Source organism: Lynx canadensis, chromosome B4, assembly GCF_007474595.2.
Source record: "Lynx canadensis isolate LIC74 chromosome B4, mLynCan4.pri.v2, whole genome shotgun sequence".
In the NCBI taxonomy this organism is placed as follows: domain Eukaryota; kingdom Metazoa; phylum Chordata; class Mammalia; order Carnivora; family Felidae; genus Lynx; species Lynx canadensis.
This window is the reverse complement of record NC_044309.1, coordinates 55453381-55476904: the sequence shown is the minus strand read 5'-3', so window position 1 is coordinate 55476904 and position 23524 is coordinate 55453381. Positions and strand designations below refer to the sequence as shown.

Here is a 23524-nt window from a genome sequence, read left to right as displayed (position 1 = left end):
GCTTATTGGGCATAATGTGTCAGAGATGCAATGGTGAGGCTGAAATGGAAGGTACCTGACTTCATGGAGCTTATATATTATGGCAGAAGACATTAGCTACTTGCATAATTAATTATCTAGTTACCATGATTTTAGTATCAGAAAGGATAACTTAAGGTACATAACAGGAGAAGCTGACCTAGTCTGGGGATTCGGGAAAAGTTTATATGAGGAAGCAACATTTGGGTTTCTACTCATCTTTCAGATTTCAACCCAAATGTCATGAGTATTCCAGATAGTAAAGTGAGTAAAATGCCCCATGGTAGAAGAACTTTTAAAATAAAGCTTTTATTATTATATGGATCTCTGAAATATAAAGAGTTAAAATTTCTATAAGACTGTTATTATGCCTGAGAAATGTATATTTATAAATATTTATTTATATATTTATTAAACAATAAATATTTATTTATTAAAATTTAGTAAAAATTAAAGCACTAAAATTTAAAATCTAGTCAAAATTTAGTCAAAATTAAAGCATCTAATGAAAATTGAAATGTTTCCAATTGTTTCCAAAATGTTCCTGCAGTTGATTTATTTACATAAGGATCTACCCAGGAGTCATAGACAACACTTGGTTGAATTATGTCTTAAATTCTTTAAAATATATAACTTTCACCACCTTTTTTTGCCTTGCAATTTATTTGTATAAGAAACTTGGTCTTTTGTTCTATAGAATTGCCCATGTTTTGGATTTTCTGGGTTGCCTCCCCATGGTGTTGTTTAACATGTTTGTCTGTATTTTCTGTAAAACTGGTAATTAGAGACTTGATCAGATTCAGGCTCAATTTTTTTCTTTCTTTCTTTCTTTTTTGGCAGGACTACTTCATTGGTGCTGGGTATGTCTTACTGTATCAAAGCAGAAGACATATAAGCCTGGGGTACGTGGGTGACTCAGTTGGTTAAGCGTCTGACTTAGGCTCAGGTCATGATCTCATGGTTTGTGGCTTCGAGCCCATATCAGACTCTCTGATGTGACCATGGAGCTGGCTTCGGAGCCTCTGTCCCTTTCTCTCTGCCCCTTCCCTACTCACGCTCTCTCTCAAAAAGAAATAAACATTTAAAAAAATAGAAATAAAAATAATATACGTAAGTACAATTTCTTTGTATTATTATTCCTCCCCTTTCTTAGATAAAAGACACTTGTTTTTTTCCCCTCTTCTTTTTAACATTTGTTTAACATTTATTTATTTTTGAGACAGAGAGAGAGAGAGCATGAACAGGGGAGGGGCAGAGAGAGAGGGAGACACAGAATCTGAAACAGGCTCCAGGCTCTGAGCTGGCAGCACAGAGACCGACGCGGGGCTCGAACTCACGGACCGCGAGATCATGACCTGAGCTGAAGTCTGCCGCTTAACCGACTGAGCCACCCAGGCGCCCCTCCCCTCTTCTTTTTAAAGCTTAGCTGGAATATTCTGATGATTACTCTATAATAGTATATAGATATTATTTTTATTTTACAGTTGTATATTATTTAAGTATGCAAAATAACATAGTTTATTCAACCAGTCTTTTTATTTTTTTTATTTTTATTTATTTTTTTTTTAATTTTTTTTTTAATGTTTATTTATTTTTGAGACAGAGAGAAACAGAGCATGAATGGGGGAGGGTCAGAGAGAGGGAGACACAGAATCTGAAACAGGCTCCAGGCTCTGAGCTGGCAGCACAGAGCCCGACGTGGGGCTCGAACTCACGGACCGTGAGATCATGACCTGAGCCGAAGTCGGACGCTTAACCGACTGAGCCACCCAGGCGCCCCTCAACCAGTCTTTTTATGATGGGCATATGTGTTGTTCTTTGTCTTTTGCCATTTCAAAGAATGCTGCCATTAATAGCCTGTACACTCAACTTTTTGAGCTTTGTTAGTGTTTCTCTGGGATAGAGTCCCCCCCCCTTTTTTTTTAAGTTTATTTATTTATTTTGAGAGAGAGAGTGAAAGTAAGTGGGGGAGGGAGGGACAAAGACAGAGGGAGAGAGAAAATCCCAAGCAGGCTCTGCCCCGTTAGCCCAGAGCCTGACACGAGGCTCAGTCTCATGTACTGCCAGATCAGGACCTGGGCCAAAATCAAGAGTTGGATGCTTAACCAACTGAGTTACCCAGGTGCCCCTGGAGTAGATTCCTAAAAGTAGCATTATTGGGTTAAACACAAATCCATACATAACTGTGCTGAATTTTGCCAAAGTCTCTTCCATGTAGGTTATGTAATTTTGCATTCCCACTAGCAGTATATGATAGAATCTATTTCCCCACAGCCTTTCTAACAGAGTATATAGTCAAACTTTTGGATTATGCCCTTTCTGGTATGCAAGAAATAACAACTCCTTATGTTATAAATTTGCATCCTTATTATGAGAATTCTTTAATATGTTGTAGGGCCCTTTAACTATCTATAAACCATCTGTTTATATTTCTCCTCCATTTTCCAAAAGGATTTTAGCTTTTTTAGAAGCTCTTTATGTATCAGGGATATTCATTCTTTGTGATAGAAGTTCCAACCATTATGATGTGAGGAATACATTCAATTTTTCTTTTTTCCACACAGCATCAATAATTAAGAATTGGAACATGGTGGGGTTTTTTGCAGTTGAAAAGAGATCAATGCAGACAGCATAGGTCAGTGGAAGAGTCATGAAAAATAAAGTCATGTAAGATTACATGATCTTACAGACTCTTACAGTCTAGATTTTAAATTTTGGTTTTTATCTGAATAGCAGTAAATAGGCATGAAGAGTAATATGAACCAGGGGATGTTTAAACAAACCTCCCTCAGCTGGGGGAAGTGATGGTTCAGTTTCCTTATCCAAATGGGAGGCACTATAGAGATTATCTACTTGGTGGCCAAGACACAAGGGGAGTAACAGTGGGTAAGGTCCCAGGGTATGTAGCTGAGTTTAAACTTGGAATATTATTCAAGTCCCAACATCTTAATTGATTTATTTTTTTAAGTTTTGACATCTTTAGTATTAAAAGATATATAACTTATCTTGTTCCAATAGGGTTTCTGCCAAGTATTGTTAAAATTTCAACTTCATCTGAACTGCAGTTGCTGTCTGCATGTATAGCACCCGTAACATGTAAAACTACTCCCTCCTGTGGGAAGCAACACAACCTATAGCAGGTTTAAAAATTTCTTATGTAGCTATCTGGAACAGACCGAGTAGGTATCATATCACAGTAGGCTGTGCAGGGCACAAGCCATAAACTCAGCTTACTTTTGTTCTTTCCATCAATTGCAGTAATTAGCAACCATTCCACTTGTCAGCACTCTTCTACCGAATAATGCTTCTCCACACTGGGAGCTGAATCTTGCTGAATGACAAATTCAGTAAATATGTATCTCTAGCTTTGCTTTCCAGTGTACATTGTATAGATAACTGGGCTCCTCCCCTAAGAATAGGAAAAGATTTGAAGTTAACCTCAAGGGGTTAGGGAATTATATATCAATGTAATTAATTTAATTAATGTAAGTGTTAGTGTCTCTGTGAAGATAATGGCTTATAGGATCATAAAAACTCTGTTAGTGCCATCTAATTGGGAAAGGAAAAATGGTATGTATAGGAGGAAGTATAGTGTTAACTTTTAAGGGTCAGACATATAACTTGGGTCCTGGGAAGTGAGGTGAATTGGGACCTACTTCAGTTTGTAGATACTGAAATGAAACAATATTTGAACAATTCATTTGAAATGGAATAATTCGGTGCTAGGTGATAGATTAACACCAGGGGAAGAAGGTATAATCTGACTTTAAAAAACCCAACAAGACAAAAATAAAAACCCACTTCGATGTCTCTCTCTTGAATTTCAGAACATTTTTACTTTTTACATTTTATTTTATTTATTTTTTTAAAATGTTTATTATTTATTTTGGGAGTGGCCTAGAGCAAGTGAATGAGGGAGGGACAGAGAAAGGAGAGGGAACGAGAATACCAAGTAGGCTCTGCGCTGTCAGCACAGAGCCGGATGCTCACAATCTCATGAATCATGAGATCGTGACCCGAGCCGAGATCAAGAAATGGACGCTCAACCGACTGAGCCATGCAGGTGCCCCGGAACATTTTAATTTTTTTTTTAATCTTTTATTTTTTAAGTATTTATTTATTTTGAGAGAGAGTGAAAGACAGCACACATGCGGGAGGGGCAGAGAGAGAGGAAGAGACCAAATCCCAAGCAGGCTCTGGCGCTGTCAATCCACAGCCTGATGTGGGGCTCGATTCCATGAACCGTGAGATCATGGCCTGAGCCAAAATCAAGAGTCTGATGCTCAACCAACTGAGCAACCCAGGCACCCCTGAGCATTTTTACTTTCTTATAAAGAAAAGGGTCTGGGGCGCCTGGGTGGCGCAGTCGGTTAAGCGTCCGACTTCAGCCAGGTCACGATCTCGCGGTCCGTGGGTTCGAGCCCCGCGTCGGCTCTGGGCTGACGGCTCAGAGCCTGGAGCCTGTTTCCGATTCTGTGTCTCCCTCTCTCTCTGCCCCTCCCCCGTTCATGCTCTGTCTCTCTCTGTCCCAAAAATAAATAAAAAAACGTTGGAAAAAAAATTAAAAAAAAAAAAAAAAAACAAAAGGGTCTGACAAGAATAAGGGAGTATCCCCTGATCTTTGGCAAGAAATTCCTCTAAAACAGAGTAATGCAAAGATTATGATTTTAAAAGATCACTTGGGCTACTTTATGGTGAATGCATTAGATGAAAGCAAGAGTAGAAGTGGGGATTCCAGGGGCGCCTGGGTGGCGCAGTCGGTTAAGCGTCCGACTTCAGCCAGGTCACGATCTCGCGGTCCGTGAGTTCGAGCCCCGCGTCAGGCTCTGGGCTGATGGCTCGGAGCCTGGAGCCTGTTTCCGATTCTGTGTCTCCCTCTCTCTCTGCCCCTCCCCCGTTCATGCTCTGTCTCTCTCTGTCCCAAAATAAATAAAAAACGTTGAAAAAAAAATTAAAAAAAAAAAAAAGAAGTGGGGATTCCAGTCTTCCAGGTGAGAAATAATGGTGGAAAGTAGATGGATTTGAGAAATTAATTGGGCATCAAGGGTAAAGAAGAGGAAGAGTCAAAGATTATTATCAATTGTGGCTAGAGTTTTCCACAAAGGCCCTAAGTAGACGTAAGCGGAAAACTTTAGGCTTTGCAGTACAGGCACAAGTAGGAGGGCTTGTCCTGATGCTGGCACAATAAGAAAGTCAAGGCCTATAACCTTTTCATTACACCAGGTTGACATGGCCCACCAAATGCACCGATACTGATACAAAGCAACGTGTTCCCACTTCAGTAATCTTCCAATCTAGAGAAACTTTAACTTATTGTGGCCACTGTGCCCACCATACATGAAATACTCCTTTATGAGCTACAAGGGAACCAATGGGAAGATGAGTCTACCTAACAATTTAACTCAATTTTACCCTTTACTCAGCTGATTTGCTGCTTGAGAAGTAAAAGTACCTGAGAGTTCAAGTTGTCATTTGTACCCACCCTCAAACTTTCAGCTTGAGCACTTGACTAGGTAGCTGGTGTTTTGCAATCTGAGATGGGTAACACAGTAGAGGAGGACCAGGCTTTTTGTTTTGTTGTTGTTATTGTAATTGCTGTTGTTACAGTTGTAGGAGAGGTAAAGAAAATAAGTTTGGTTTTGGATATGGATTTTAAGGTCACTTGGATACTCCCCATGGAAACAGGAACTAGGCAATTGAATATATGGGTCCAGATACTCGAAGAAAGTTGTGAGCTAAAGATAAAAGTGTTAGAATCCTCAGCTCAATAGAAAGAAATCAAAATTATGGGCATGAATGAGACCACCTAGGGAGAGACTATAGTTAGAAGAGGGACAAGAACTGAAACCCTAAAGAAAACTCGTATTTGTTAAGGACAGCGAGGAAGCTGAGAAGGCAGAAATAAACGTTTATAAATATATATATGGCAGAACAGATGAGAGAAGCATGGTGTCTGAATATGAAGAGGAAGACCATTTCAAGGAGAACATGATTAACAGTGTCAAATGCTACTGAGTCCTGTAAAATGAAAACTGTCCACTGGATTTTACAGCCAAAAGTTATTGATGGCCTTGGTGAAAGTTGTTTTGGTAGAGTGGTGGTAGCTAAAGTCAGAAATTGTTTTAAGAGTGTCTGTGAAGTGAGGAGAAGGCACCAAATATAGATAACCCTTGAGAAATTTAACCTTGAGAGGATGGAGAAGGATTAAAAGGAACATTTTAGGAAGCCAGAAAAGAGAGCAAAGCAATAAATGTATACGTTATGAACATTTAATTCCACAAGTATTTACTTCTGTAAGCATTTATGGATCACATGAAAGGCACAGGGAGGGAACTGAGAATTGAGAGATGTACAGGAAACAGCCCTTCTCCTCTAGGTACTCAAAAGTTTAATAGGGGAGAGACACAGAAAAACAATTATGTATATAGACAGTGTAATAATAGATATGTTGGATTTAGTAGCAGCATAGCAGTGGAAGTGGGAGTGTAGGTTTATCAAGAAGGAGATAAGGGAAGACATTAGAAGTAACACTTCTAACCCAGAAGTAACCCAGGGGTGCCTGGGTGGCTCAGTCAGTTAAGCATCTCTGTCTTGATTTTGGCTCAGGTCATGATCTCGTGGTTCCTGAGATGGAGCCCCTCAGTTTGGCTCTGCACTGATGGCATGAAGCCTGCTTGGGATTCTCTCTCTCCCTCTCTCTCTGTCCCCACCCTGGTTCTGGTTTCACCACCTCTCCTTCTCAAAATAAATAAACTTAAAAAAAGAAGTAATACTTAAATCGAGTTACGAGTTCTTAAGTGTTTGCAAGGATGACTATGAGCAAGACATTCTAGACAGAGCAGAATGCATAGTTTATAGGAAACTCCATAAGCCTCTATTTTTTAAAATTTTATTAAGTGTTTCTTTGAGAGAGAGCACGAGTGTGGGAGGGGCAGAGAGAGGGAGATAAGAGAATCCCAAGCAATTTGTATCTTGCCTGAGCAGAGCCAGACTTGGGGCTCAGTTTCATGAACCTTGAGATCATGATCTGAGCCGAAATCAAGGGTCAGTTGCTTAACCAATTGAGCCACCCAGGTGCCCCCGAAATTACACACAGCCTTTAAAGAGGGGTTCTTGGAATCAAACTGCCTGGATATAAATCCTGCCTCCAACATTACCAGCTCTATGACTTTGGGTCACCAAGTAAGCATTGCAAAGCTTCAAATTCATTACCTATGAAATGAAGGCTGATAATTCCTATTGCATAGGATTTTAGGGAGCTTTAAAAGCTCCCTAGCACTGAATTCAGTAGCAGGTACATAGCAAATACTCAATACATATTAACTTTATTTATTGTAGGATCTGAGATGCAAAAAGAGCGGTAAAGTATGAAGCTACAAAAGTTAATCAGGAACCAGATCATGATAGATTTGTCAGGAAAAGTCTACACTGTGCCCAGCATGAATTAAAACAAACCAGTACAATTATTAGAAAACAAACTTAAGTCAGGCTTAATTCTACTAAAAAAAAGTCTTCAGGAAGCAGCTTAATTATAATCTCCTGTTAATGAAGCCTGAGGCAACAGGTATGAACAAGTACCTTACAGGATACTAATTAGGAAGCTGAGATTGTTAACCTCTAATTGTGTAATTTGCAAATATATTTTTACATTACAACATCTTGTAATACAAAACATTATTTTCCATTAAGATTGTTGCAAAACTTCAGTTTTCTAATTTTTTTCTTTTTAGGTTTTAGTTTTTTTTTTAATGAATTGGTAGCGTGGTAATACTTTGATTTCAGTAAAAAATCTATTTCAAATCTACCACCAAAACAAAACATACCGAAATGAACTGGTCACATAGTGTCTGTCGCTCACCATGAGAGTTTGGTAAGGGCATTTTAAGAGTAGTTAGATTGCACAGAAAGCTGCAGTAGGATCTAAGGAAATCTACCTGGGAGCTGTGGCTTTCTAGCCTTTAGTCATAGTTTGAATGGATAGTTTTCTGTACTCCAAAAAGTCAGTGATTAATATTTAAAATTTTTATTCTGAGGAAGCCTTTTTCTTTTCCCTTTGGAAGTTCAACTTCTCACTTAATGTGAACAACATTCCCTCTATAGAAGGATTTGCTGCCTTAGAAAATTTTTTTAATGTTTATTTATTTTTGACAGAGAGAGAGACAAAGCATGAGAGGGGAAGGGGCAGAAAGAGAGAGGGAAACATAGAATCCAAAGCAGGCTCCAGGCTTTGAGCTGTCAGCACATAGTCCTACAAGGGGCTTGAACTCCCAAACCGCGAGATCGTGACCTGAAGTCTGTTAACCTACTGAGCCACCCAGGCGCCCCTTTAAGATTTTATTTTTAAGTAATCTCCACATTCAATGTGGGGCTCCAACTCACAACTGGAGATCAATAGTCACACGCTGCACCCTCAGGGCCAGCCTGGCACCCGGACCTGTTCAGTGTTTTCAAAGTTAAAGTTATATTGGCTTAAACAAAAACAAACAAACAAAAATCTTCATTTGGGAATTTTCCATTCCTGATGAATCCAGGGGTAAAATCTTTCTACTGGAATTGTTAATGGTGATTTTGGTATTTGATATGGCATGTACGGTTAATGCTGTTTTTGATATTTGGTATGGAGTGATTTGGGTTACATCCTGTGCAGTGTGCCTTAATTTCCCTAATTTTATTCTGATGGTCTGAGCCTATAGATTATGCCTCTTTTTTGCATGTTTATGTATATATGTAATTGGGTTGATTGTTCAAGATGTTTAATTAATCTCATCTAGTTGGTTTCTCGCAGTTGACTAGAAATTTCACAGGGTAGGAGGTCCTGAACTCCTGCCAGTAAAGTAGGTCTTATCTTTGGGCTTGTCTGCGCTTATTAAGCACACTGACCTGATCTAAGAATGCAGGGCAGACTTCTTCAAGCAGTGGCTTTGGATTTCAAAGTTTTGTTTTTTTCCCCCAAGACCTAACCAGTAACATCTACAACCCAGTACACGTGTATATGACTGAATAAAAAAATGTTGCTAAAGAAGACTTATTTGACTACCCGAGATATCCCTGAAATTTCTTACTCTCCTTCCTATAAAACAAAAACTACACGCCGTCCAGGTAGAAACCAGCTAACCAGACTTTATGAACCACTAACGGGTAAAGGCCGATGGCAATCGCTCCTCTAGCACTCTCCGCCGCTACCCCTTCCGTTATACCCTTCGAGAATAAGTCGTTGCAGCTGGGAAGGCGGCGACCAGTAAAGTCACGGAGCCGAACCAGCGCTTCGTCCCTGAAGGACGCAGTCAGGTCGCCTTCAGGGAAGCAGCCTCGGCTCGGTGGATGATGCAGGGCTCGACCTATTTCCCTGCCCTCTGGCTTCCTCGAAGTCCGTCCCGCCCCCTCCATCTGCTCTCCGTGAATTTAAATTCTCCCCTACAAAGTGCGCCGAGCGCCGAATGATCGATGTTTCCTCCACGCCCCGAAAGCCGCCATTTTGGGGGGAGGAAAATACAAGTAGGGGTGGCAGAGGCTCCACGGGATGCTGACTGGCTTTTGCTTCTCTTACCAGCACTGTGGGACTGGGGTAGAAGAATCCACCGGGACCACTCCTCCGGCTGCCTCTCCGGAATGAGGCTTCAGCGCCCGCGCGGGACAGCCCCCTTACTCATCCGAGAGTGAGTGGCAACCATCGGCGCGGCGCGCCATAGCGCGCCCTCCACTGTCAGTTAGCCCGCGCGCTCCCGGCAGCGCGCGCCGCTCCCCGCGCGCTCCCGCCCCTCCCCCGCCGGGCTTGGAGCTCGGCGCAGACTCGCTTGTTTGTTTCTGCAGGAGCCCAAGGAGAGGCCGAAGCCGAGAAAGATGCCTGGGAAGCTGAAGGTGAAAATCGTGGCCGGGCGCCATTTGCCAGTGATGGACCGAGCTAGTGACCTGACTGATGCCTTCGTGGAGGTTGGTGCAAGGTCCTGCCCCTCAAAGCACAGGGAGTGCCAAGCCCTGTGAAGGATCCTACCCACCTCACCCCCAGCTCTTCAGCCCATTCTCATTTCGACTGTCGTCCTTTGTGCGGTGCTTCTCCAGCCGTCCCTTGAGGGCTGACTGACGAGATTGCAGCCCATGTGATGGGTGCAGCGCTCACAGGCGTCTGTGGCGCGCCGCGCGGGGAGGCAGTTACTGCTCTGCATGCTGGGGTGACCCTGATGTCAGGACTCATAACAGGCCACCTGCCAGTCAGGAAGCGATCCCGAGGCGTGGCCGCTCAGCCACCGAAAACACACACACGTACATTCTTCTGTTTAGGAGGGTGGCTTCTGACGCCGAAGTGATGGAGATCACGTTAAGAATGTAGATACAGTCCGTTATGGGCACTTGGAGACCTACAAGGCGTGGCGATCCACCCCTTAGCATAACATTCTCTGAATCATCAGTGTTAAGTTAAAACACAGCTGGAAAGCTTTCTGCTCTTGTATAGACTGGTAGGTGTGATGAGCTGTTTTAGGGTAATTTAGTGCCTTGAGGTAGGAATCCAATTAAGTGCCATGGATTTAAATTGCAAAATTGCTTTTTAAGTCAGATGATTAGTTTAAAGCTCATGCAAATTAGCACAGGCCTAGGGCCCGGAAGGTAATAACCCAAAGTCTGAAAGAAGCCAAGTAAAAATTGTAGTGAAAGTTGACATGATGAGCCAGAGCATTAGAATAATAATTATTTGGGCTATTAATGCTTAGAGTTGATAGCTACAGGATAATATACAACCTGATTTCATATCAATATAAAATATTCTTTTCTTTAAAAAAAATTTTTTTTAATGTTTACTTTTTTATTTTTGAGAGAGAGAGAGAGAGAGAGAGAGAGCGCGCGCGCGCGCGCGCGCGCGCGCGAGCGTGAATGGGGGAGGGGCAGAGAGAGGGAGACACAATCTGAAGCAGGCTCCAGGCTCCAAGCTGTCAGCACAGAGCCCCACCCAAGGCTCATACCAACCAGCGTGGGATCATGACCTAAGCCAAAGTCGATGCTTAACCCGACTGAGAGCCACCCAGGCACCCCTCAGTATAAAATATTCTTGATGTTCCCTAAAGGTTTTCTGACTTAATAATTGCAGTTTTTCCTCCCAAACATTGCTATAGTTATTCTTAATCCCAACTTCATTTTCATTTGAGAAAACATGTTGTGTGTGTTCTTGGGTCAGCTGTTAGGTAATGGAGATTCACAGATTACCAAAGCATAGTCTTTGCTTTTAGGTAGCTCAGAGACTGACCCATATAGTTGAGGTTAATAACTAATAGCTAACATTTGTTGAGTCTCATTATTGCCAGGTTTTTGTTAAGCACTTTTTAATTCTTATTACAACAGTCCTGCTATTATATTATTATCCCATATTACAGTTAAGGTAACGCCTAGGAACAGTAAATAATTTGCCTAAGATTTCTTAACCATGTAAATAGCCTTGTGGTCTGTTCTCTTAACCACTGTGCTAACATTGCCTCTCTGGACAAGGTGATGAGTGTTGTCGAATATGGAAACTTCATTCTGTCTCTGAAGGTTTAGGAAGTCTTACTAAGAAAATGACATTTGAGCTGAACCTTGAAGGATACTCAGGATGTTACCAGACAGAAGGAACGTCAAAGGCACAGGATGGGATACATGGTATGTTCAGGGAACTATCTTAGTTTAGGATGTGTCTGGGAGTAAAAGGGAATATGTGAGTAGTGGAGGTTGTGGGGGATGAGCCTGGAAAGGTAGGTTGGTGCCAAATCTTGTTTTCTGTACTAAATAATTTTCCTTTATAAGCAGGGGTAAGCAAAGAGAACTTTTTTTAAAATGTTTATTTATTTTTGAGAGAGAGAGAGAGAGAGAGAGACAGAGTGTGAGTAGGGGAGAGGCGGAGAGAGAGGGAGACACAGAATCCGAAGCAGGCTCCAGGCTCTGAGCTGTCGGCACAGAGCCCGATGCGGGGCTCGAACTCATGAACTGTGAGATCGTGACCTGAGCTGAAGTTGGTGGCTTAACTGACTGAGCCACCAGGCACCCCGCAAAGAGAACTTTTTAAGCAGAAATGAAATAAGGTGATGTTTGTATTAGGTTGTTTATAGGATAACTTGTATGATAATGTTATTGATGAACTAGACAGGTGAGAGTTGAGGCAGGGAGATCAGTTAAGAAGGTGGTAAAATTATCCAGGCAGTACGTGCATGTTGAGAATGGCTATGGGAACCAACTAGAGGAGAAAGACTTAAGGGACATTTCCTAGGTAAAATAATGCCTTGGGAATCAATGGTTTTGCTGGTAAGGGAGGGGTTGGATTTAAGGGTGACTTATTAATTCCTTCTTCCAGCAAATACTTATTAAGTGCTATTTGCCAGGTCCAGTGCTAGTCACTGGTGTAGCTGATGCGTACATAATAGTGAACAAAATAGACTTCGTTCCTGGTTTTATGGAGTTTATATTTTGGTGGAAGAGACAGACATTAAAAAGCAAAGAAATGATTAAATATGTAACTGTGATGAGTGATATGAAAGCAATAGAGAGTAACAGGGAACATCTGTTTTAGATTGGGTAATTGGGGGAGACCTCTGAGGAAGTGTCCATCAGAAGACCTGCTGGATGAGAAGGAGCCAGCTGCTTAGGGAGTGTATTAGGAAGTGAAGGGAGATGTGTATGACTGGCATATAGTGAGTAAAGGAGAAAATGGTGTAAGATAAAGTTGTAGAGTTAGTCAAGGAGCCAATCGTTCAGGATCTTAGAGGCCGTGATTGGGAGTATGGATTTTATTCCAAATTCTGTAGTAAGCAGTTGTTGAGATGAGTACTCTTTTTTGCTACCTGGAGTATGAACTGAAAAGAGAAAGAACTGAAAAGAGAAAGCTATTCGGAAGCAAATAGCTAATTACGAGATTCTATAATAGTTCAAAAAAGAGAAGATGGGGGCCAAAATGTTGGTTTGGTAATAGAGAGAAGTGGATGGATTCCAGATACACCGTGAAGAGGGATTCTAGAGGATTTATTGGTCGACTGGAGTAGGGGACCAGGGAAAGGGAAACTAAAAGATGACTCTTAGTTTTCTGGAATTTTGGGGTAATTTTCTGAGACTCCATGGGATTGATAGAGATTGATTGAGTAGATGAAGAGTCAGTTTCCGTCGAGGTGTGTTAAGTTTGAGATGTCTTTAAGAACTTTAATTGGAGTTGTCAGTGAGGAAGTTAGATTTGTGAGTGTGGTGTTTAGAAGAGAGGTGTGAGTTAGAAATGAGCTCATACAGGCCAGTGCTTTTCAATTCCGTGAGACCCAGTACCCACTTTATATAGCAGGTGTTTTGAAATCCACTCTTTACTACGCTGGCATGATATTTATAGCTGATGTAAACAATCCTTACAATTAAAAATCAATATATTGCTCTAAGTATAGTATGATAAGAGACTTTTTAAAATTTGTATTTCAATATGGAAGTACTTCTTCATGAACATAGTAGAAGATGCAAAGTAATCAGATTGAGAACATGAATGTTTATTAAGCCTTTGTATATACCCATCACTGTACTGAGTATAATACAGTGTGCTGGGGATAATAGCAGTGGATTAGACAAAAATTTCTTTAATCATGGAACTCACATTTTAGTGAGAGGCGGGAATTCATAAAGAAGATCATTAAAGGGGCGCCTGGGTGGCGCAGTCGGTTAAGCGTCCGACTTCAGCCAGGTCACGATCTCGCGGTCCGGGAGTTCGAGCCCCGCGTCAGGCTCTGGGCTGATGGCTCAGAGCCTGGAGCCTGTTTCCGATTCTGTGTCTCCCTCTCTCTCTGCCCCTCCCCCGTTCATGCTCTGTCTCTCTCTGTCCCAAAAATAAATAAACGTTGAAAAAAAAAAATTAAAAAAAAGAAGATCATTAAAGAAAAGATAAACTCTGTTAAATAGAGAGAATATGGAGAAAATAAAGCAAGGATACAAGAGAGGGAGTGCCTCACTTTGTATAAAAATCATGTGAATCTGACTCCGTAGAGAGTGAGACAGTTGTGCAGTTTTGACATCTCAGATGGCCTTCATTGCTATCTGATTTTTCAAAGTAGTCAACTCATGGGAAAAAGCAGAATTTTCTCTTAATTTACACGTTGGTTCTATTTCTTGACAATTATGTATATGAAAACTCCATTACAGTACTTTTATCTGTAGAATGAGATGGGTTTTTAATCCTTTGTGACTGTCTGGTAGGACATTTGAAAATCATGAGACAAGTCTTCATTGTAGGGGACTATTTCTTACATTGCAGGACACCTACCTTCTCTGGTCCTTCCTCTTAAATATTACTATTGTTCCCCACAAAAACACCCATAGAAATTTCTAAAATTCCCTTAGGAGTTGGTTCTGTCCCTTTTTTTAAACCTCTGAATGAGGGGAGAGAGAAGAATGGATCCTTGAAAAAACTTGATATTAAATGTCTATTAGAGGAGGGGGACCAGGGGAAGAAAACGGAAATTATCAGCCAGTTGGGGGAGAGAAAAATCAGGAAAGTAATGTCTGAAAAGGCAAGAGGGGAAGTTTCTGGAAAGAGGAAGCCCTCAACCATTTAAATGGCACTGAGGGGGTCAAGTAAAGAGGACAGAGAAATCACTGTATTGGACAATATGGAGGTTGTTACTGATGCCAACAAGAGGAATGTGAAGGAAGCCCATATTGTAATGAGTTAAAGAGGGCTAACAAGGGGTACAAGGGAGGTGAGGAAGAGGTGTGGCAAGAATGGACAATTATTTAAAGAAATACAGCTGTGAAGAGAGGAGAAATGGTGTGTTATTTGGGGAGTATGTGGCTTTCAGTACTTAAGTTAGAAGATATTAGAACATATTTGTGTGGTAACAGGAAAAATCCAGCAGAAAGGGAAAGATTAACGCAGGAAAAAGGGGATAATGAAGGGTTACTGTATAATAAAGGGATAAATTGTGTGATGTAGACTGTAAGTGCTGTATAAGCTCATAAGAGAGGGAGATAATGGTGCCTGAGCTGGTCATGAGAAGTCTTTGTGCTGGACTTGAAGGATGGTCAAATTTCTATAGGCAGAGAGGAAAAAAGGACATTTTTCAGATGAATAGGATAAACTTGGTAAAAGCAAAAGGAGAGGGATAGAGCATATGTAATTGAAGGGAGGATTCTTGTGGGGAATAAAATTTGCTAGGTAGGGAGATGCAGATTATTGAATGGTCTGAAAACTACGGGGTGGAAGTTTGTACAGTAGAAGCTCTGTTAACAAATTTGCATTAATTCACTCATCACAGTCCCCAGTGTTCTGCATTCCTTCCATAAGCCTATTCTTTTTTCTTTTTTTATTTTAGGGACAGAGCATGAGCAGGGGAAAGGCACAGAGGGAGGGAGAGAGAAAGGGAGGGAGAAAATCCTGAGATCCTAAGCAGGCTCCATGCTCAGGCTCCGCCTGAGGGGGCTCAATCTCAGGACCCTGGGATTATGACCTGAGGCTGAAATCAAGATTCAGATGCTTAACCAACTGAGCCACCCAGGTGCCCCATCCATAAGCATATTTTTGAATACCCACATTGCTAGATTATTCTCCAGTGTGCCTGTGTGTGTACTTCTCCCATCAGTTGGCTAATAATACTTTACCAAAAGGCAGTTTTGTTTTTTTCCCCAAACCTGTTTTATGCCAACTCTATTTGTTATTGTAATGTATTTAAACCTTATGTAAATTGGTGAAATAAGTGTGAAAATGAAGTTGATAATGTTATGTAAAGACATATGGATACAGTCACTAAACATTACTCTTGAATTAGATGAAGAAAAGATTGTAAAAAATATAGGATTCTGTGTTCATATATTTTTACAAGCAATTTTAAGTTCTACCATCATAAAAAAAAACCTAAACTGGAAATCACAGATGGTACATTATGGGTGTGGCTTATGCAAAAAAGATGATGCAGAACTCTTAACAGTGGACCCTTACTCAAATAAGAGGCCTTAGCCTTACATTCAAAGATAGAGGAATGAATATTTATTTGTATGTTTTATCTTAAAATGTTTACAGTTTGTATCATTTTTAATGATTCCTTGATTTAACCGTATTATTTGATTAACTGATCAAATACAGGTCTGGATTGCATTGGTTGAGGGAATTTCTACTACATATGATGTGAGAAATTTAGGAAGCCAGTGAAGACCAAGTAGTATTTAAAGATGTTTATTCTTGCAGGAATTTCCAGGATAAATGAGGTAGAAGTTCTGTATAAAAGAAGTATTAATGGAAGTTTATGCTGGTATTAATGTGCATGTTACAAACTGTTCAGCAAGGTATATTGTCATTTTGTGTTTACCCAGGAGCCTGTGAGTGAACAGAGAGAGGAAAAGAAATTAATGTTTAATGACATACCAGACATTTTGCTAGGTCTCTACATGCATTTTTTTTCATGTACTACAACAACCCCCCTTTCAGAAGAGGAAACAGCCTTAAATAACAGGTTAAATAACTTTCTCAAGGTAATTTAGCTAATGAGTGGGGAAAGAGAATGCTTTTACTTTACTAGGGAATCTCATTAAAATCCCCGAGGTTCTTTAATAAAGTTGTAAGGCATTCATTTAATTGCTGGGTAATAAAATCTCCTTCGAATTAAATAAGACCAAATGAACTATGATTCTTTAGTAGAAGGGGAATCATCACAATTTGGCAAAAATACACACTTTAGCCTTTTCCTTTTTCTAAAATGTTTGTTTAATGCAGTTTGGAGCTATCAGATCTTTACTGTATCTAGAATGGGCAGTTGACCAAAAAAAACAATGAAAGGCACAATATAACAGTACAGTATAGTGGGACAAACCTGAAGGGGGCTCTGAATTCATAACGTAAAGAATGATATGGTAGTTTTGGCAGTTGAATCCAAACCGTTAAGTACATTTGGCTTTTGAAAGGTTTTGAATAGTTTTATAATCCTAACCACATTTTACTTCAAATTAAGCAGTTACTGGGTAATTTAAGCAATAAGTATTTCCTTGATATTTTGAATATTAAAATGTAATGAAATTTGTAACTGAACAGTAATTTCTGTTCTTCTCAGGGTTCCCCATCCCCATTAAGTTTCATTCTTTACTGTTTGTGATTTAAAATAAGTTATTGAAGTAATACATGAATAGCTCCCATTACAAAAGATTGAAATAATTCAGAAGTAAAACTTGAACACCCCTTCCTTTGTACTTACTATGCTGTACGCTGTACTGTATTTCCTACCATGTCAGTCCTCTCTTCAGAGATGATTGCTGTCAATTCTTTGGCATGTGTTTGTTTACTCCCCCTCCTTCCTTTCAAAAAAAAAAGTTTTATCATATTTTAAAAAACGACTGTAATAATGCTTTATATATTTTATAACTTGTTGTTTTTCAGTTATTGTGTCATTGACGTTTCCACATGACAGTGCATAAAATCAATTCCATTCTTTAATGGGGATACATGTGATTTACTCAATTTTCCTATTGAATGACTAGATTTTTTAGTTTTTTTGTTTTTTTTTTTTTTTTTTTTTTTTTTTTTTTTGTTTTTTTTTTTTTTTTTTTTTTTTTTTTTTTTAGGAAGGAGACTCATGTGAAAATGTTTCTTTAGGATAAATTCCTGGAAGTGGATCCAGAATTTTATAATTTTAATCAAAATAAATATGATTTGAATATATTTGAAAATATAATATGATTTGAATTTTTATGTTTTTGAATTTTAAAATAATACATTTTACAAATAGGAAGTGTATGTGCATGGTTCAGAATCAGAAGGTACAAAATGAGTCAACCTCTCATACTGTGTTTCTTTTAACCAACCTGTTCTGTTTTTTCTAGGGTCCGTTGTTACCATTTGTTGTACATTCTCAAATAACCTGTGCAGTATGTAGGCATATATTACATGACTTATAACATTTTGGCATTTTTTTTCCCCCAAAGAATGCTATACATGCTGTTCCATTGAAGAAAGATCTATTTTGGTGATTGTTCTGTACCAGTGCAGAGAACTGCTTCATTCTTCTAATTAGCATTTGGACTGTGTGTCTTTACCATACTTCATTTAACCAGTTCCAAATTGGTGGATATCTAGGTTATTTCCAGTCTTAGGCTACCATGATGCTGCCTGTATATGTCATTGTGCACTTCTATATAAAGTTAAAGGGTATAGGCATTTAACATTTTGATACATTGTCAAACTACAGTCCTTAGAGATTGTTTTAATTTATATTCCCACCAACAAAGTATTAGAACACCTCATCAACACTGTTTTCAAATTTTTTGCCAATGTGATAAGTAAAAATGTTGGTTTAGTTTGCATTTCTTAAATTTTTTTTTAATGTTTTATTTATTTTTAAGACAGAGAGAGACAGAGCATGAGTGGGGATGGGACAGAGAGAGAGGGAGACACAGAATCTGAAGCAGGCTCCAGGCTCTGAGCTGTCAGCACAGAGCCCGATGCGGGGCTCGAACTCATGAACTGTGAGGTCATGACCTGAGCCAAAGTCAGACTCTTAACCGACTGAGCCACCTGGGCACCCCTAGTTTGCATTTCTTATAGTATGAATGTGGTTGATCATCTTTTGATGTATGGTTGACCCTTGAACCGGGTGGGGCCTCTTAGGGGCAGTTGACATCCCTCTCCCAACCCAGCACAGTTGAAAATCCACATGTAACTTTTGACTCCCCCCAAAATGAACTACAAATGGCCTGCTGTTGACTGGAAGGCTTACTGATAACATAAAGTTGGTTCACAGATTTTGTATGTGAAATGTATTATACACAATATTCTTACACTAAGATAAGCTAGAGAAAAGAAAGTGTTACTGAGAAAATCATTGGGGCACTTGGATGGATCAGTGGGTTAAGCAGTGGACTTGTGTCGGCTCTTGATTTTGGCTGAAGAAATCTCACAAACCGTGAGACCAAGCCTCACGTCAGGTTCCTTGCCGACAGTGTAGAGCCTGCTTGGGGATTCTCTCTCTCCCTCTCTGCCCCTCTCCCATGTGTGTGCTCTCTTTCCCTCTCTTTCTGTCTCTCAGAATAAATTAAAAAATCATAAGGCAGAGAAAATATATTTATAGTACTGTTCTGTGTTATAGATACTGTAAGTTTACACTGTATGTTTACAAGGTGAATCATCTATAACTACATCAATATTGTCTTAAATGATACAAAACGCAGTAGATGTTCCACATATTACTAACACTAGACATCAAAAATGGAAAGATACTGTGAAAAAGAAATTCTTCTTCATTTAGAAGTATAATGATTTATACATTGGTAACAAAGAAGCAGCAGTATGATTGCTTTATGGTAGCCTAGTGTAATTGATAGGATTGCTTCACAGGAGCCTTGCTAACAAATGAATTCCATTATATAACAAATGAATTGTTATGAAAATGAATTGTTATAAAAAAATTTTTATTGAAAAATTTTTATGATACACAGTATTGCAGTTTTAGAAATGTAATAATGCTGTATTAGAAATGTAGCTAAAAAAAAAAAAAAACCCGTGATGATAGGCTGATACACAGTTTTTCCAATAATGAGAGAGGCACAGTGTGGTATATAATTCTTTGAAAGCAAAGTTATAAAACAGTAAGAAAAATAATGTGATTAATTTTGTATTAACTATTGCTCACCTATATCTATATAAGTATAGGCTAACTGCTTCTATCCAAGTCTAGTACACAATGACTACTTAGGCATCTGATGATGGCACAGAAATGCCTTATACGGTTCTTACTGTATAGTTATTAGATTTTCACATGAAGACACTCACACAACAGATACGCTTATTAATTGTACAGCATGATTATTAAGTGGGAGTGGATTGTCAGGTCTTCATCCTCATTGCTTTCATGTTGAATATGTAGAGGTAGAGGAAGAGGAGGGGATGGTCTTGCTCTCAGGTGGCAGAAATGGAACAGGTGGAAGAGCTGGAAGGGGAGACAGGAAAGGGAGGCACATGGTAATTTGCAGTTTCTAACATTTTTGCTTTTTCATTTTTCGAAAAGTATTTCCGTACAGTACCACTGTTTGTGTTAGTTTCAGTGCTAGTATCCTAGAAAGGTCTATGTTGTAAGAGAAGTCAATAGCAGTCTTGAATAATCAGATCCCTTCTGCCAGGTTGTTTAATACCAATTTATTTTCTGGCACTGCTTCTTTTACATCTTTTTTCTCATCTGGCACTGGTTTGGAAGCCATCATTTCCATCAAGTTGTCTTCTGTTAATTCTTCTGGTGTGGTGTTCATTAGCTTTTAAATTTCTCTAAGATCCATACCTTGAAACTCTTCACCCTTCACCCTTTTTGCTATATCCACAATCTTTTTATTATTACTTTAAAAAATTTTTAATGTTTATTTTTGACAGAGCGCGCATGCGCTAGAGCATGAGTGGGGGAGGAGCAGAGAGAGAGGGAGACACAGAATCTGAAGCAGGCTCCAGGCTCTGAGCTGTCAGCACAGAGCCCGACACTGGGCTCGAACTCACAGACTGCGTGATCATGACCTGAGCCAAACCGAACACTCAACTGACTGAGCCACCCAGGCGCCCCACTATATCCACAGTCTTTTCCATGATTCCCCCTTTTTTAAAAAAGTCGTTTTTTTCAAGTAGTCTCCATGCCCATTGTGGGGCTTGAACTCAAAACCTTAAGATCAAGAGTCACATGTTCTACCGACTAAGCTAGCCAGGCTCCCCTCCATGATTCCCTTGATTGGCTCTGTTGTAAGTCCTGTGAAGTCATGTACAACATCTGGACACATTTTTTTACAGCAGGAGTTTATTGTTTCAGGCTTGATGGCTTTCATGGCTCTTTCTATAATAATGATGGCATTTCAGTGGTACAATCCTTCCGGACTTTTCATGATGTTCTTGTGGAATTCTCTTCCATAGTGTTGACGATCCTTTCCAAAGAACACCATGTGTAATGAGCTTTAAAGGTCCTTATGACCCCCCTGATCTAGAGGCTGATTATAGAAATGTTGTATTTGGGGGCAAGTAAATCACTTTGATGCCCTTGGTGTTGAACTCATGGGGTTCTGGGTGACCAGAGACATTGTCCAATATCAAAAGAACTTTAAAAGACAGTCCCTTAGTAGCAAGGTATTTCCTGACTTCAGGCATCAATGGAATCAATCCAGAAAAAGGATTCTTGTTGTCCAGACCTTGTTGTATAACCAAAAGACTGGCAGCTCGTGTCTGTCTTTTCCTTTCAAGGCTTGGGGATTAGCAGCTTTATAGATAAGGGCAGTCCTGATCATAAACTTGACTGCATTTGCACAAAAGAGTAGAGTTAGCCTATCCCTTCCTGGCTCAAACCCCAGAGCTTACTTCTCTTCCTTACTAATAAATACCCTTTTTGGGATTTTTCCCCCCACGAGAATAAGGCGCTTGTGTCTGCATCAAAAACCTGTTCAGGCAGGTTTCTTTTCAGTGCTTTTTTCAGTGGCATCTGGGAACTTGTCTGCTGTGTTTTGGTCGGTGGCAGCTATTTCTCCTGTTATCTTGACGTGTTGTAAGCCAGTCCTCTTTCTAAAATCATGATACTATCCTTTGCTGGCATTAAATTATCCTGCTTTAGATCTTTCATCTTCCTTTTGCTTTAGGTTGTCATATAATGACTTCACTTTTTTCTTGAATCATATTAGAGTGTAGTGTATCCTACACCCATGTAAAAGCTGCATTTTCAATATGAAATAAAAAGGTATTTTTCAAAAAGTGCAAGGTTTTTGCACCTGTTGGCATAGCTGCAGCGGTGTCTTCACGAATTTTCTCTATTTACAGTGGTCCTTATGCTGGATTCGTTTATCTTGAAGCAGCAGGCAACTGTAGCTGTAAAACTCGATCTGTAGTACATATCAAGCAATTCAGCTTTTTCTTGCTAATGTCATGACTTTTCTTTGATTCCTGGAAGCACTTCAGGCAACCTAGTGGCACTTTGTATGGGTCCCATGATGTTATTCAAGGATTACAGTATTACACTAAACACAATGAAAAATACTCAAGAACTGCAAGAGGTTACTTTGTGCTGCAGTATGCAATTTACTGGAGAGACGAACTGCTCACATGGAGATAGGTAGCATGGTACAGTGTTTTAAGTGGATACTCAAAACACTTGGGCTCATGGCAGTGGCAATAGGAAGTGATATGAAATTATTCTAGTACCACAGTGTGTGCTACAATTCATTTTATGCAGTTATGATTTAACACTGCATCTTTACATTTCTCTCAACTGCAAATGGCATTGTGTATGCTCTTATGTCTTTTTTTTTTTTTTTTGCATGTTTTGATCAGTTTTAACTTTTTATAGTTAGTGTGTATTTTATGGTAGTGAGTGATAAAATAGACTAGTATTTACATATATCTTATGCATTCCTGACATAACTGTTTCTTAGTTTATTTGCTATTTCTAGGGGGTTTTTTGCTATTCATTTTGTTTATGAGTTTTTTCAATTTGTCACAAATCTCCAAAAAGTTCTCAAGTATATTTACTGAAAAAATCTGCCTATAAAGTGGATGTGTGCTGTTCAAACCCATGTTGTCAAGGGTTAACTGTACTTTAAAAACATCTATATTAAATAGATAAATAAAAACCATCTGTATTTCTGTTTCTTTGAATTGTCTGTTCATGTCCTTTGCCCATTTTTTTGTTGGGTTGTTGATCTTTTTCATACTGCTTTATAAGAGCTCATTAAAAATTGAGGAAAGTAGCTGTTTGGTACATATTTAGCAAATACTTTGTCTCAGTGTTTTGTTTATCTTTGACTTTCTTTATGTAAAAAAGATTTTGTTTTTAAAATTTTTTTTTCTTTTTTTTTTTTTCAACATTTTATTTTTGAGACAGAGAGAGACAGAGCATGAACGGGGGAGGGGCAGAGAGAGAGGGAGACACAGAATCGGAAACAGGCTCCAGGCTCTGAGCCATCAGCCCAGAGCCTGACGCGGGGCTCGAACTCACGGACCGCAAGATCGTGACCTGGCTGAAGTCGGACGCTTAACCGACTGCGCCACCCAGGCGCCCCAGATTTTGTTTTTAAGTAATCTCTACACCCAATGAGGGGTTGAACTCACAGCCCTGTGATCAAGAGTTGCTCGCTCCCCATCGCTTCTCGGCCTTTTGGTTAAGATCAAAAGTATAGTAAGAGTCACATGCTCCACTGACTGACCCAGCCAGGCACCCCTATTTTTGACTTTCTTATATTTTTTTAAAAAATTTTTTCTAATGTTTATTTATTTTAGAGAGAGAGACACACACACAGAGTGCAAGTGGGGGAGGGGCAGAGAGAGAGAGGGAGACACAGAAACTGAAGCCGGCTCCAGGCTCTGAGCTGTCAGCACAGAGCCCAATGCGGATCTTGAACTCAGGAGCCTTGAGGTCATGACCCAAGCTGAAGTTGGATGCTTAACTGACTGAGCTACCCAGGCGCCCCTTTTATATACTTTGCCATGCAAAAAGTTCTTATTTTTACTGAATTTCTGAAACCTTTTCTACCCTCTAACTATGCTGCCTAAGTACATATTTAGTACTTGGTATTGTGCCTAATAATT

At 39.7% G+C, this 23524-nt stretch overlaps 1 protein-coding gene and 1 long non-coding RNA gene across 2 annotated transcripts in view; one reads left to right on the top strand and one right to left on the bottom strand.

Moving 5' to 3' along the window:
* LOC115518448 overlaps positions 1-9654 on the bottom strand; it is a 42514-nt gene extending 32860 nt beyond the window's left edge. The window contains exon 1 of the long non-coding RNA XR_003970266.1: positions 9566-9654. This is a non-coding gene — a long non-coding RNA (uncharacterized LOC115518448). The remainder of the gene's footprint in view (positions 1-9565) is intronic.
* The window catches only part of C2CD5 (C2 calcium dependent domain containing 5), a 100317-nt gene continuing 86380 nt past the window's right edge, over positions 9588-23524 (top strand). The window contains 2 exon segments of the mRNA XM_030321929.1: positions 9588-9674; positions 9829-9948. Of these exon segments, the coding sequence (XP_030177789.1) occupies positions 9859-9948 (90 nt within the window). The 5' untranslated portion in view covers positions 9588-9674; positions 9829-9858.